This window comes from Castor canadensis, chromosome 6 (genome assembly GCF_047511655.1).
Source record: "Castor canadensis chromosome 6, mCasCan1.hap1v2, whole genome shotgun sequence".
NCBI lineage: Eukaryota > Metazoa > Chordata > Mammalia > Rodentia > Castoridae > Castor > Castor canadensis.
Window position 1 is genome coordinate 111380810 of NC_133391.1, and position 16550 is coordinate 111397359.

The 16550-nt window shown below is 32.5% G+C and overlaps 1 protein-coding gene and 1 non-coding gene across 19 annotated transcripts in view; both read left to right on the plus strand.

Moving 5' to 3' along the window:
• The window catches only part of Ssbp2 (single stranded DNA binding protein 2), a 358415-nt gene that overhangs the window by 282644 nt on the left and 59221 nt on the right, over positions 1-16550 (plus strand). For all 18 annotated transcript variants that reach the window (XM_074077176.1, XM_074077179.1, XM_074077181.1 and 15 more), the window contains one exon: positions 13050-13109. In XM_074077176.1, the coding sequence (XP_073933277.1) occupies positions 13050-13109 (60 nt within the window). The remainder of the gene's footprint in view (positions 1-13049; positions 13110-16550) is intronic.
• LOC141424384 (U6 spliceosomal RNA) lies at positions 14729-14835 on the plus strand. The gene has a single exon (XR_012449322.1). It is a non-coding gene; the product is annotated as a U6 spliceosomal RNA (small nuclear RNA).

The window sequence follows — 16550 nt, forward strand, 5'->3', positions numbered from 1 at the left end:
CGTCTTCTCCTTCTTCGATGCCCATGATTCTCAGTTTTGGTCTTTTGCTGAAGTAAGTGAATTCTCGTATATTCCTTTCACAGGTCTTGAGTTGTTTGACTAATAGCTCTTCAGTTTTTCCTTTAATTTCTATTTCATCTTCAAGTTCTGAGATTCTGTCTTCTGCTTGTTTTCGTTGCTGGAGTGGCCTTCCATTGTGTTTTGTATTTCTTTTCATTCTTTTTTCTGAGGTTTTCCATATCATGGATCACTTCTTCTTTAATATTGTCAATTTTTGTCTTTAATTCATTTATCTCTCTATTTTTTATGTTCTCTGTTTCACTTTGGTGTTTATTTAGGGCTCCTATGAGTTCATTTATTTGTTTTTGTGTCTTCTCCTATTCTTTATTTTTGTTGTCTTGGTATTTCTTGAGTGCCTCCTGTATGTTTTGGTTGACCATGTCTCATAACATCTCTATGAAATTCTCAGTGATTACTTGGAGGATTTCTTCTTTCAGGATGTTCTGGTGGGCTTCGTTGGGTTGCTTGGCATAGTTTATCTTTGTTTTGTTAGAGTCTGGAACTGGGTATCCATTTTCTTCATTTCCCTCTGAATCCTGTATTAATTTATTTTTGGGGGGAAAATGGTTTCCATCCCTTTTTCGTCTTCTCATCGCTCCACTTGGTGCTGTTTCTGTCCCTGGTCTATGTGTAATTTAGTATTAGCTAACTTACAATAGTAAAACTAACAAAACAAAGAAAGAAACAAAAAAAAAAAAGAGAACCAAAGAAATCAATAGGGAGAGGTGGTGGACAAACAGGGAATAAAACAAACAAACAGTTAAAAAAAATTCCAGTTTCAGGAACAATAGAATTTTAGTATTAGTAGTTCTGGTGTTACTCTTTAAGCATCTGGTCCTGGTGTTGGTATTTAAGCAGAAGCTCTGCCTTAGTCTCTCCAGGTTGTTGGGGAGACTCGCCAGTTTTCTTTTCCTGTCTTTCAGTGGCAGCTGCTTAGTCAGCAACTCCCTCAGTGAGGTATGGCTTGTCCTTAGGTCCCGGAGATCAGCTCTGTGGACCGCTAGCCATCCTGCTTTGGAGTTGGGTTCTTTGCTGTGTTGGTTTATTGGGGGCTTGTTTCTTTGCCTCGCACCTTTTCTCTAGTGGAAGGTCAGAGATCCATTAGCCAGCTGGCTGTTGTCAGCATGTTGTGCTGGTTTGCTGACTGTTTTTCAATTTTACAATGTCATTTGACTTTGGATGTTGCTCACTGGCTGAGGAGATGAGCTTTGTGGACCACTATCTGCCCTATTTCAGGCAGCAGCTTATCACCCACCCATCGCTGGCCCTTTGCCTTTCCAGTCTTTGTTTACTGAAAGTTCACACAGAGATCAGCTCCTTCCTCCCCCTTCTCCAGTGCACTCGGAGCACCCCACCCTCTCTGCTGTGTGTTCCTTTTCAGTTCCTTGTTTATTATTCAGTTTTTATTGCTGGGTGGGGGTCAGTCAGTCCAGGGGGCTATCCTGATTTATCCCAGGAATAGCTGTGGGAATACCACGTGCCACTTATTTGCTCACCTGTTGGTCTATGTCTCCCAAGCAGGTTTGGAGCAGATGTCTGGAGGTGCAGGAGCCCTCCTGTTTTCTCAGTGTAATGTGGCATGGAGAAGCTTTGTACAGCCTGAGGGGTTCAGGGTGTCAGAGTTTTGATTCTTCTTGGTGGTTTTTTTCTGCCAAGTGTGGCTCCAGCATCTCAGCAAAATTTTTGATTTATGAAGCTCACGTTGTCTGCTTTTACTCTCTAGTCATTGTCTTGGATCTCAGCAACTTTACAAAGCCAGTGTGGATTTCACATCTCAGACCAACGTCTCTCAAGACAGAGGCCCATAAGTGGGGTTCCTTAGTACTATCTTGTCTCCCAGTGGTTTGCCTTTCCTCTTATCTTTACTGACCATGGTGGTTTCAGACATGAGTCTTTAGAAATACTCTAAAATCTGGAGAAACTACCTTTCCCACTCCCCTGAAGTTATAGATAACATCTTAAGTCTTAGATAGTGAACTAAAAGTTTAGTTATTAAATCATTTCTTAGTTTGGATGAATAGGGTACATAAAATCTCAAGTAGAATTAACTTATTAAAATATAATATTTAGCATTATCAATATATAGTTTTAAAATTTCAGAAATACTAGAAATTGTATTTCTCAGAATTGAATATGCAATTTTGATAGTGAGAGTGGGAAAGTTGGCTTATTTATCAAAGCTCAAGAAGTAAAATTAAATTTAATTTTTTTAAAAATGTAATTTTGAATCTTTGAAAAACAGATTGTAAATGTTGAAAATAGGACAAGTCTTTCTCTAGTATAATGATAAAAGCAACTAAAAGAAATGAAGGTTCCTGACAGCTGCTGGCTTTGATAATGCTAGCCTGCAGTTGTAGTAATAGTTTTTCTGGCCTCAACTGTAGAACAGGTTAAAACTTCTCAGCTTGATAACTAAATAAGCTTTTTTTTTTAAATTTCAGTTCAGATAACTAAAGACCCTACAGCAGTGACTAGATGCACAGGGGGTGAACAAGGGAATGCCAGGTGTTGAAAGTCTTTACTTAGATGTTCCAAATGGAATAGAATGAAATACCTTCCTCTAAGAGATTCAGTTGTTTTTTTTTATTTATTATCTATTTATTTATTTTTGGTTTGTTTGCTAAAACAAATTTTTAGGAAAAAGTTAGATTGGCCATCCAAGAACAGTATTTGGTTTTCATTTCCTTTTCATGCTACTCCTGTAAGCTGAAGTTGTTAAAATACTTAGTATGAAACAATAAAATATATTTTATAATCACACGTATAATCAGATCTTAACAGTTTTTCATCTAATTTGAAATAGTAGGTCTGCTTTTGGAAATATCATATTATTGAAAATACTTCCCAGAGAGTTTCAGTTTTCATTAAAGTCTCTTGATAAAAAACCGATAGAGAGTAAATTGCAAGTATACTAAAGCTATTTATAATTCAACTTTAGTTTTTTATTTACTGTAGCTTATAGAAACAAAAATGGCCATTCTTTGGGGAATTAAAGATAAGGAATTGATTATTAAATATATTTAACTCCTTATATTGGTGGATAGATTTGTATTAAGTATACACTAGAAAGCTTTCAGCTCTTTTAAAAAATAACTTACTAGTAGGAGATGTTCAGGAATAATTTATCTTATTTTCTATATATCTATTTCTTATTTCTAGATCTATAAATTTTTCCTGTAAAGACTTTGTGGGCCACATGTTTTAGCATGAACACTATGCAAATTAATGAACATGGTTATGTTTCAGTAAAACTTTACTTACAAAAACAGGTGGTAGGCCAATTAGGCCCACAGTTAGGTTTTATATGGATATGGTAATAAATAGTTTGTAAGAGATCCAAAGAGTAGGGACCAGTGTTTCTCTAAGAGTATTCGATGTACCTCTCACATGAGCAACCTTAGTGCCACCTAGCAACTAGTGTATCAGAATTCATGAAGGTGAGTAGTGTGGGGCTGGAAATTGTTTGTTGGTTTGTTTAGTTTTTAACAGATGAGTCTTACAAACTCATAATTGGAGAAACACTAAGATTGCCATGACATTCAACAACACATATTTATTGTTCCTCCCCATGTCAGAGTTACTAAATGAGGAAGATAAATTGAAATTCATGCCCTTATTGAACATAGGGTCTATCAGGGAAACAAGTAATAAGCAAAATTAATAATTATTTTAAGCACATGATATGTTAGATAGTGATGATGGCTAAAAAGAAAAAATGAAAGAGAAAATAGGCAGCATCCCAAAAATTTTGATTAAGATTGCCAGAGACTCATCAGAAAGTAAGGGAACAAAACCATGCAATAACTAAGGGGAGAATGTTCTATGCTGAGACGAATGCAAAAACCCTGAGTTCAAAACATGACTTTTTTTTTCAAGGAACAAGAAGGTCTGGGTAGCTAAAGTTGAGTGTCAACTGGGAAGAATAGATATGATGTTGTAGATAACAGAAAGCCAGATTAAGTAGAACACTGTAGGTTCTTGTAGAGACTTCGGGTTTTACTCGGAGTGGAGGGTTTTAGCAGTCATTGTTGGCTGCATGTTAACGTTGGTTCTTAGGATGAAAGTGTGGAAACAGAAGACCAGTTTGGATGTCACTGAATGATTTTAAAAGAGATAATTGTGCTACCACGGTGGTAACAGAGGAGAAACAGTTGAATACTCTACATATGATGGCTTGAATTTGTGTTGGTCAAAGAAAAAGGTAAGTCAAGGATGACTGGAAGGCTCTGACCTATTCAGCTGGAAAAAATGAAGTTGATATTTGCTGATGGAGGTAGAATTTCAGGAGGATGTATGAAAGGGAATTTCAGACCCTTAGTTGTGAACTTGGTAAGATTGAGATGACTATCAGTCATGCAAGAGATAATGAGCAGGGAATAAGATATCAGTGTATGGACATTTGTGGTTGAGATTTGGGCTGCAATATAACTTTGTGAGTCATTAGCATAGGGATTATATTTAAAGCTATGAGTCTGATTAACACCAAGCTGACAAAATACGCTGTGCAACAACAAATCCCAGGCACTTAAACTTTAAGAAATCAAGGAAATAGGGAGGAACCAGCAAAGAAGAATTAAAAAGGAACAGCCTATGAAATAGGAAGAAAATCAGAGACAGTGTTCAAGGAAGAGAATGATCTGCAGTGTCAAATGCTGTTAGAAAGTTTTAGTATCAAAGTAGATGTTTAGTGCAACAATAAATTTCTCTGAAGATGTGTTCTGTAGAAAGATTATCATTTAATTCGGATATGAATTAAGTAGCTTTAAATATAGCTAAGTCACTAGATGAATATGATAGTACGAGTTTGTTTCTATGGAAAGTAAAAGTGCCTATAATCAGTCAGTTATATCAGAAGACCAAACCATAGGCCAGTTTCTTTAACAAATGTTTTAATCTCCTACCAGTAGAAACTTCCCTAGCATATCAGGATACCAGAGAGTAAGAACAAAGCAAAGTATATAGGACTGTAGCCACTTGTTCAAAATAGTGTTTATCTTTGCATATTTCTGAATATAAGTTGATCTAGGAAAATTATTAATTTTTGTAGAATGTTACTCAAACATAGTCAGCATAGTCATCCTCTCCCCCATTCACAAACTAGAAGTCTGTTGTCACAAACCTATATCCAATAATGATATGGTAATGAAAGCTTGAGAAATAGTCTCATCTTTTTGAAAAGGCCTGTAATGTAAGTGACCAATTTTGATCTTTAGACTGAATTCATATCAAAATAATTTACCTGCTTGTCACTCTGTGCTATATAGGATTAGCCTTGCCAAAACAGCATCAAGAAAACTGGGTCTGTTATTACTTTACAGTTATTTTATATGAGTTATTTTAATTAAGTACTGATGATGATAGAATATCTAAGCTGTATAGGAGATAAACTACATACTTATGCTGATCAGCAGAATATGCCAGCATGAGTATGTCATTTTGTGAGCTAAATTAGTTTAGTACTAGTTGGAATTAAAATGTGTTAATCAAGAAAGTCTTATTCACTGGGGTGTCAGTAATGTCTGACAGAGATGTTCATGAAAAACAGAAAAGGAACTAAACAAATTAAGATGTATGACTTGTAAAGGAAGTTTAAATTCACTTGATGTATAATTTATGCATCATTATTTTCTGCAAAAACTCGTAAGCATCTCATGGAATTATAAAAATATGTAAACATTCATATAAATATGATTGAGTTAAAATAAGGAAGTCACAGTATGCTAATGATTTTTCAAAATAATATTCCCAATACTACTTATGATTGGTAGTACATGACTTCAAAGAAAGTTAACACATTTAAGTTAAAGAAAAGATTTATTTGTAGGTAAAATATAGAATAGAAATCTATACAGAGAAGATCATGTAGAAAAATTTTATTGACTAAAACGCAAATATACAATAAATAAAAGTTTTTTAAAGAATTGTTTTATAAAGGGTATTTAAGCTTCCGGTTAACTCTTACAATGAATCTATTTTATTATCTTTCCAGGACTATGAATAAATAATTATTTCCTGTCATATTTCTCATTTTCTAAAAGTATGTTTTAAATTTTAAATTTTAGAATAATTTTTATGGGATAGAATTATGTCTTCATCTCTGTAGAAATTATGTGTTTATCTCTGTATGTGCTTAAAGCAGTATATTGGAAATATCAGAAGAAAGACTAAGTCTAAAGCCATGTCTATAGGATCAAATGATATTTGATTTTTATTTTTATAGGCTACGTTTCATTTTATACTTTGCAGCTTTGCCTAAATGTTGAGGGAAAACAAGCTGCTTTTTGGCAAATAACTTACAGTTTTTGTTCTAAAGGTAGTTATATGGTAAACACAACTAGATACTAAGGAAACAGGATGTTTAATGTTGTTACTCAATTGCTGAATGTTTTGTTAGTGGAAAGAAAATATGTTGTTGAAAATGTGTTCCTAAAACCTGACCTACAGATTATAAGCTCTTTAAATATATTTCAATCTAAAGATATTAGTATCCATGTGTAAACATGGCACTAGATGAGACTAACAACCAAGAGGTGAGGTGCTATATAGAATTGTTAGCAATTCTGATGGCTGGTTTATCCTTCAGAAAAAGATCAGTAAGTTACTGTACTTTTCTGCATAAGTCATATGTAAATTACCTGATATCCTTCTATACCAGATGGGGTTACTAAATACTACTACTTGGTAAAACTACCTAAGAATAATTATTTTTAAGAAAGGACACTCTAGAATAGTTTTTTAAAATCCTGAAAGTAGTAATAGAAAATAAAAGGCCTTATTAGTCATCTAAATTACAAATTCTCTTATGTATTGTTAATATTGTAATTATAATTCCATATTTTCTTGGGATCTCTTATCTGTTCATCTACTGTTACTGGATTATCTGGAAGATATAATTTATCCTACTTAAGCAAGCAGTACTTTTCCCTCTAGACATATTTTATAAGCATATTCTCAGTAGACAACCAGATATGTTACAGTGTGGTTTACTCTTTGCAGTATCAATAGTTATTACCTATTTTTAACAAGAAAAGTAAATTGATCAGGTGAGATTTTATATAAGAGGATCAAACTTTATTGCATCATTTGCTGGTTTTGAGAGTGTTTCATCTCATGAAAGGCTGTTGTTCATGACTCAGTCAATGAATCAGTTAATGAACCAACCAAATATTTAATGAAAACTTGTGCTGTATATTCTCCCTTAGAATGTACTAGCTGCTTCCTCCCTTCCTCATGAACCTCATTATAATCGATTGTCACATTATAATAATACCGCAGCTACATACTGCTATTGTCCACCTGTCTCTAGTCCCTATTAGCACTTATCTTAAAAACAAAAACAAATATAACAAAGACTGTACATATATTATAAAAATTCCACCAAAACACATAAGAAAAGAGAAGTAGGACTTGTTAAATTTTTTTTATTTCATTCATGGAATTTCTTGATTCTTCTGGTGAATCAAGAGCATATACTAATTGGTATTTTGTATGCAAATTAACTTGCTTACCTGAAATACCACTGTGTTTTCAGGTTTTCATTTTTGAGTGGTAGCAAGGGTGAAGAATTCTACATTAAGTGAATGGTTACCAAGTGGCTGGGGGTCCTGAGAAGAAGTGCTAAGTCAGGCAATTTATGGTCAGTAGACCTAAGAATGAAGTGTGTGTACATGCCATTATTCTATAAGCTTCTCCAGCAGCAGGGAGTTATAAAGGTAAGAAAACTAAAACGCCAGTTAACAAATTTGGCCTTTGGTTTTCTTTTACATAAAATTAATCAAATAAAATAAAAATTCCTATTTTTAAATGTATCAAAAAAGGCATGTCCATATAAGGTTTTATAAGTCACATTTTGTTATAGATATATAATACAGAAAGGCAAAGATTAAAGAGAATCTCTATTTTAGGAAAGCAGTTTAAAATTCCATGACTAACTCTAAATATAATAGAAAATAATAATCCTTTAAAGTTTAATTACATTCATTCTGAAATAAATTATGATTCTAAGTGGCATAATTGTTTTTCTCTAAAAGACTGCTTTGAGAAAATGAGCTGAACATTTGGTTTGTATTTCTGTTAGAGTATTTTTTCCTTGCATTTTGTCATCAGATATTTATTGATTTTCTGATGGCATGTGTTTTTATTCTTTCCACTTTGCATTAGCCCATTCTTTCTGGGCTGTCTTAGTCAGTCTGGGCTGCTACAATAAAAATACCATAGATTAGGTGGCTTAGACAACAGAGGTTTATTCCTCAGGGCTCCAAAGACTGGAATGTTTAAGATCAAGATGCCAGCAAATTCAGTTTCTGATGAGAGCCATGTCCCTGTTTTACAGATGGTAGTTTACTCTTGTGGGATGGGGAAGAGGGGGGGGAGGTGGGGAATAGGGTGAGAGAGAGAGAGAGAGAGAGAGAGAGAGAGGAGAGAGAGAGAGAGGAGAGAGAGAAATGAATATGAATGAAGGGAACTAATCGCATTCATGAAGGTTTTACCCTCATGACCTAATTATCTTCCAAATACCATCACATAGCGGATTAGAGTTTCAGCAGAAATTTTGTGAGGACATAAACATTCAGTCCATAGCATAGGTAGCTAACTGAGACATGTAGAAACAACAATTTATACCTATAAATGCAGTTTCCATATATCAGAGTATTAACGCTGCTATCCAACTTATCTTACATTATAAAATCAAGAACCTTACCCCTGAGTTTTGCCTAATTTGGAAACTTTTTAAAAATGTAGTCTTGATTTTGGTCATTCATAGCACTACATGTTCTATCAAGTAGTATGATGTAATATGACTTCTGAAGGAAGACACCAGATTGAAATATTTTCTTTGGGTTTTCATTGATACTTGCCATTTGGTGAAGAGAATATCCTATTTGTTCCAGATTACTGGACTGATGGAGAGAACATTTTTTCTATAAAATTTTTTGTTTCTCCTGTTATAAGACTTTGAACTTGAAAGGAGCAGTGATCTTTATCACCTTTGTGCACTGACAACCCAACCACTTAAAACAGGACCTTTGCAGGTGTTTAATAAGTATTTGTTGAATGAGCAAATTTCACCAAACCTTCTAATAAGTAAGTGCTGCTCTTTTATTTCCCAAATTGACCTGTAATATGACACAACAAAGAACACCATTGTTTGTTGGAATGTTTCTTGTTCTTCAACTAGGTTTTCCCTTTTTTTTTTTTTTTTTTTGATAGGACTGAGGTTTGAATTCATGGATTTGTGCTTGCAAAGCAGGCGCTCCATTCCTTGAGCCATACCTCCAGTCCATTTTGCTCTGGTTATTTTGGAATTTTGAAGATGGAGTGTCACTAGCTATTTGCCCAGGCTGGGTTTGAACATCAGTTCTGATTGCAGCATCCCAAGTACCTAGGATTACAGGCGTGAACCACTGGTGCTGACTAGATTTTCCTTTTTCTCTGGAAAATTGTGCCTTGGGAGCATATGCCTTTTTGCCTACCCTATCTCACCCCTACCTCCCTATACACTTCAAATATTTATAGCTATCTATAGTACAGTAATCTCTATATGGAAGGGTAATATTGAAAGTAATTAGCACAGAATATTGAGGGAATTATTTTATGAAGATGTTCTGCTTGGGGGAGGGGGGGTTGGTGGTACCAGTGAGGGAGGAGAGGTGGGGAAATGGTGAAGGAGGGTGAATATGGTACAAATTCTGTGTACACATGTAGTGTAGATGGAAAATGATATTTGTTGAAACTATTCTAGGAATGGGGGGAGGGGGAGGATGAGGGAAAATGGTGAAATGGGTGAATTCAAGTGTGATACATTTGGTACATTATAAGAACTTTTGTAAATGCCACAACGTATCCCCACCCAGTACAACAATAAAGAAAAACAGAAATCAACATTGCCAGTACCTTGATTTCAGACTTTTGGTGGCTGAAACTGTGAGAAAATAAAGTCCTGTTTTTAAGTTTAAAAAAAAAAAAAGGATTTTGGAAATCATTTTGTTCAATTTCCTCATTTTAAGTTTGAGAAAACTGGAGCCCCCAAAGTCATGTAGATCAAGCTACTCTACTAATTAGTAGTGGTATATAAACTAAAATCCAGTCTCTTTACTCCCAGACTCCTTTACTGTCATTATAAATAACTTTTTTAAGGAATTTAATGGCCTATTTAAAACAACAAAACAAAACAGAACCTCTCCCCCCAAAAATTACCCCAAATGTAAAGAATAAATTTCCTTTCTGAACTAAGGATTCTTTTAAGCACTTCCTGTTATTACTATAGCAAGTACTAAGTGTCTCCCAATAGATATAATTTATATTATCAATAGGTAATCTCTGGGAAAAATGAGTATTTTACCATGAAAATTTGTTTTAATATCTTGAATTATATTTGAAAGCAAAATGACTTCCAGGTAGTGAAGTATGTATATTAGCACAGAAGATTCTCAGATACTTCTATGCAAATTCCTTATGATCTGTTGCTGTGTCTACCCAAGCTAATTCATTAGGCAGTTGAGGACTTAGGTGGTTGTCTAGATAATTTAATGCAAGGATCAAACTGAATGTTAAGAATTCATGCTATAAAAGAGCTAATTTTATATTAAAAAATTTAACAAATGCAATCTTCGTATTTTAGAGAAAAGTAGATTTTTATCAAAATTAACTGGATTTTTGTTATTATAAGATACAATTAAAGATAGATAGATAGATAGACAGACGGATAGATAAAGAGTTTTTCCCCCACCCCATGACAACAACAACAAAAAAAATCTTTGCACTTGGAGGAGGATACATAAAGAGAAAATAAATTTTGACTGAAAATCTACAGAGTCTGTCTCTTCCAATTTTACTTTGTAGGTACCTGAAGGCTCCTAGTCACCACCCCACCATGGGAGCCCCAATTAAAGCCTCGCAGTCAGGCAGAAAAGTACAGATAATCTCATTAAAATAGATTCATTCACAATGTATGTAGTCCATTAGAGGGAAAAACTCCTTTTAAATATTTCATTAAGTTAACATTATAATATCTTTTTACATTCAGATGAACATACAACTCTCAAGTGCTCTATTTCAAATAAGACACTTATAATTTATCTCAACATTTGGTATTTAATATTTTTCATGTAATTTTGACCTGTATTCCATTTCAAAGTGATTTTGATCAAGCATGGTGGTTCATGTCTATAATCCCAGCTGCTTGGAAGGTGGAGGTAGGAGGAATGCAATCTGAGAGAAGGCATCTGAAAAACAAAATAAAAAGCAAAAGGTGCTGGGGCGTGGCTAAAGTGGTAGAGTACCTGCCTAGCAAGGTTGAGGCCCTGAGTTCAATCTTCAGTATAACCAAAAGAAAGTGATTTTCTTATGCACAGAAATATTATTAAACTATTTATTTTTTCATTTTACAGTAAATATATATTACAATTTGAATTAACAAATACATCATAAATATCACTTTGTAAAAGAAAGATTATAAAACCACTGGCACACTATCTAATTATCAAAATTTAAAGGTGAGTCCAGAATATAAGTGAAATTGGGTGACAGAAAGAAAAGAGACAGGAACAGAGAGTGTGAATATTGGGCAAACCTCCTAGGTGGTAATATTTACCTTAGTTATCAATCCAATTTAGAGTTGTTTTCAGAAATGATAAAAGAGAGAAATGTTGGTGAAAAATGAGAAAACTACACATTTTAAAAATCAACTTTGTTGAAATGGGAAAATCTACTTAAGTTTTATCAATTGGAAGTGACTTTACTATCGGAATAATCCACTATCTCTACCCAAAAAAAATGAACACTTGGGAACACATTAACATATAATTATTTGCTTAATTTTAAAGTTCATTGTATTGGTTTGTCAGACTCTCCAAATAATACTGTAAGAAAAAAATCCATATAGCAGAAATTTCTTAGTATTATATTTTTTGGAGCCACTTTTAATAAACAGCTTTGGAAAATGAACAGTAATGAACTGCAGACATAATTCCTTAAAATATTTATAGAAGATACATTATAATTACAGTATTTAATTCCAAAATGTGCTATAAATTTGACCTACCCAAATCTGTATCTACTTGTTACCTGTTAAATTAATTCTCAAATTATGTTAAACCATTCTCAGTATTTTACTTAATAGTATTCAGTCCTTTTGACTTAATGGCTTACTTGTATTATATGTAAGGAATCTTACCTTTAAGTAATCATGTACAGAGATATAATTAAATAAAGTTATAATTTTCTGCAGTTCCTAGGAAAATATGTAATGGAATTTTGAATATGTTACTAAGCTTATAAAACTTTGCTGTCCACATCTGAGTGTTCAGAAACATTTTCCTTCCACTTGACATTGGGCAATCACTGAAATAATACTTTTAAGATATTTTTCCAGACAGTTTCTGGACTGAAGGATTTAACACATCTTAGAGGAGCCTCTGACTTATCCAACAACATAAACTAACTGTGCTTTTAATACAAGATCATTCTTCCTTTTGTAACATGTATATACTTCATAATATAAGGTAAAATATGCAAAAATTTTTAACTTTAAATTTTGTAGTCAATCTTAAATTATAACATACCCATAATAAGAGAAAACCAAAACATTCATAATTATAAGTGACACCTAGAAAAGAAGCTTTTTTGTCATTCTAAACAGACCCATAAAAGAAAAGACGAAATTTGGCAACTAAAATTGTTAAAGGAAACTAGTAATCAAGCTTTATAATTCAGTCAAAAGTATACATTCAGAACCTAATTAATAATTCATATTTTTAAAAAAATTGCAGTTACCTTTGATGTTTTTCCATTTTCTTAGAAATATTTCCAGATATTCTACAAAATTTTTCTTAGAAGTAATTAGTCTACTGAAAATCGTCATATAGGAAAGTAAATTGATTTATGTTTTGAATTAATTCTTAATGTTTTTAAAAGTAGTTTATTTTTAGATCTGCATTTTACATTGTGTTATCTTTTGTTTTGTTTGTCTATTTGTTTTACCTCAATAGCCTTTTATGTCACCTCGGTACCCTGGAGGTCCAAGGCCCCCATTGAGGATACCTAATCAGGTAAGATTTATGCACTACTTAAATTTTCTTTTAAATCAATAAAGATCTTGAAAACATTACAAGTATTTCTTATCCTATAAAAATATAAAATGTTCCTTTCTGTATCCCACTTAAAATGTTAATTCTAGCAATATATAATCTACTTCAAGAATTGATTAACTATAGCCTATATAGGCTGGCTGTTTTTGTAAATAAAGTTTGATTGGAACACACCACACAGATTCATTTATGTATTGTCTGTGACTACTTTTATACTACAATACAGATTTGGGTGATCCTGACAAAGACATATGTGGGTTGCAACCCTAGAATATTTGCTTTCAGAATCTTTACAGAAAAAGTTTCCTCATCCTTGGACTTTACTTTATACTATGAACTTAGATTTAAAGATTTGTGTAATTTGGTAAATGTTGACTATCTTGTCACATAAAAGATGACAGTACAGTGAAACTTTCTATGAACATACTTTGGTTTATTTTTCACATAATATAACTTCAATAGCATGGCTTTAACATTCATAGAAATTTTTCCCAGTTATAGTGGCATATAATTAGCTGCTTCTTGAAGGATTGAAATCTATTAATAAATAAATATTTAACAACAAATCTTCCAATTTTTTTATTGTCAAGAGCTCTGAAATTTTGAAACATTTTGTTCTCAAATATTTTTTAATCAATATCGTAAATATTTGCTAAAGAGAATAAAGCATAATTTTTACTTGCAAATGCTTACGGGTTAGTTTTAAGATGTACACATTGTACATGCATGTATATAATACAAGGAACTAAATGCTTATCAGTGTAGAATATTTATATGAAGGTAATTGTCTTGTCATTTCCTCTAATTGTGTTATTGTTTATACCTCACTGTTATTCCAAATATAATTAGTGTAAATTCTTTTTTTCCATTCTGATTCCCTTTCCACTTCTATTTTCTTCACTACCAACAATGGAATAAGAAAGTTGTAGCTACTAATTCCTGAAAAGCAACAGAGTTCTGCTTTTCCTCTCCAAACTCTTATTGAAATTATTCTGTCTTTGAAGTGTCCCAGTTTGCTTGCATTCTCTGTATCAAGTGCACAACAGGGAGTACCAACACCTACATTCACCCCCAGGGGAGAATTTCAAGCAGGAAGCAGTGCTGGGTCACCCAGTGATTCCAGTGCTTAGCAGTCCTCATGTTAGCAGCTGCAGCATTTTCTCTCCTACAGACTAAATCTGCAAGTAGTGCATTGGGCCAGGGAAACATGGCATGAAATAGAAAAAATACACAGATGCCAAATGTGCTGACATATGGGAATTTTATTTACTCTATGGATGAGCCTGTATATATATGGCAGTCAGTTCTACTTACATAGGTGTCTAAGTCTTTTAAATTTCTTTTGAAAGGGTAAAAGTTTGTATCTTTTATTGAAGTAGTCACAGTGTTTCCAATATCCCATTCTTAGCTTTGCATATTGCATAGTATAGAAAGTTCCTGAAAAATCTGAATTAGGAAAATGTAAAATTCTGTGTAATTATATTAGAATTTTTTTACTTTGTATATTCTTTAGTAAAAATGAGAATATGAAGAAATTATTGAAATTGTGCTTGCTTGGCATTATTGAAATGCCTGTCATGGTGCTCGCTTTGGCAGCACATATACTAAAATTGGAACGATACAGAGAAGATTAGCATGGCCCCTGCACAAGGATGACACGCAAATTCGTGAAGCATTCCATATTAAAAAGAAAAAAAAAAGAAATGCCTGTCATGTATAAAATACTATGCTAGGTATTTATAGAGTCTAACAAAATGTAAGAGTAACTTTTAAGAGGAAGTCAGTAGGGGAATGTGAAATTATACATTTAGCTTGTTTGAAATTTTTAAGAGCCAGATATGTATTGACTTTGGAGTTTTTACAGAAGCAATTAAAAATTAAAGATAATAAAGAATTATTATATAGGCTTCCTTTTCCTCAAGAATTTTAAAGGTTTACCTAAATATATTTTAGAACAAGACTGTTTTTCATTTATTCCCCCACTACACCCACATTAGTTAAACTTCATTAATTCATTTATTATCTGAACTTACAGTAATTTACATTTATGCCACTTTAAGAAAAATAACCATGTTGGTAGTGTAAATTATATCATTTTAGGAAATGTTCAACCTATTGAGTGTCCTTTTAAGCACAAATACAATGCTTCAATTTCAGTATGTATTCATTGAAGCAGAATTGGCATAATTATTTTTGCTGATTAGTTGGGATGATATATAGAAAAATAAATATATTAAAATATTTCCAATTTAGTTTTCATTTAATTTAATCATAATATAATGAAATTTTGCCTTTTTAGTAGATCATACCTAAAGAAAATAGAAAGTTAAACATTAACTGCTTTAGTGATAATGGCTGATTATTTTGAACATGAGAAAAACATACATTTAATAAATCATTCACAACTTAAAATTACTAATTATTAGAGTATTGATTTTAAGTTTTCCTGAAATGATTTTTATGGCTCTAGAATAAAGCCATATAGCTTAAACTGTTTGTTAATTTATGGGACTGGGTGTTTTCAATATGCTGAAAAATATAAAAACATGTATTAGTGTCTAAAATAATAAAAGAGAGGTTAAATTACAAAGAATGTAATTTAGCAGAAAATTTATATATATATGTATATACATATATATATAAAGCATATGAAACATAGAAATTCAGTCTACAAAACATATATGACAATTTTACATTGGAATTGGTTCAACCCAGGAGGGGACCTTGTTGTTGAAACATCTCATGGATAAAATATCTAAGCAGAAAAATTCATAACGTTTATTCAGCACTATGTTGAAGATTCAAGATGGCCAGAAACAGAAAAATTATTGATTATTGATCTATGACATTTAGAAAAAATTTTGCCTTATTTTTTACTATTGCTAAAACAATATCAACAAATACGTGAATTGAGATAACACATAGTAGCCACTGTGTCCATTTTATAAGCTAAGTTAAATTCTATATTCTAAAAATATACTCCCTCTAAACATAGTTTTCAAACCCTCAAAGATACTTGTCAAGTAATAGATGAATGGTTAAATAATGATATATTTAAATAATGAAATAGTATGCAGATATTTTAAAACATGCTATAGAATGAAATGTACTGATATGCTAAAGTGTATATATGTTACCACATGTAAAAAAAAGCACAAAACACATGTAAGTAAGTACATCACCTCTGCCACATAAATGTGTAAATTCATTCATCTGTCCCCTCACTACATATTCACATTTTTCAAAAAGGCTCAATCCTTTATTTATAGGTGATAAGATTATAAGTGCTTTTGCTTTTTTAAATTTTCATTAAGCAGGTGTTATATTTATGGTTAGAAAATAAGTATTTTTGATTGTATAAAGAGATAAAATAGATACTTTATTTAGCTGATAATTCAATAG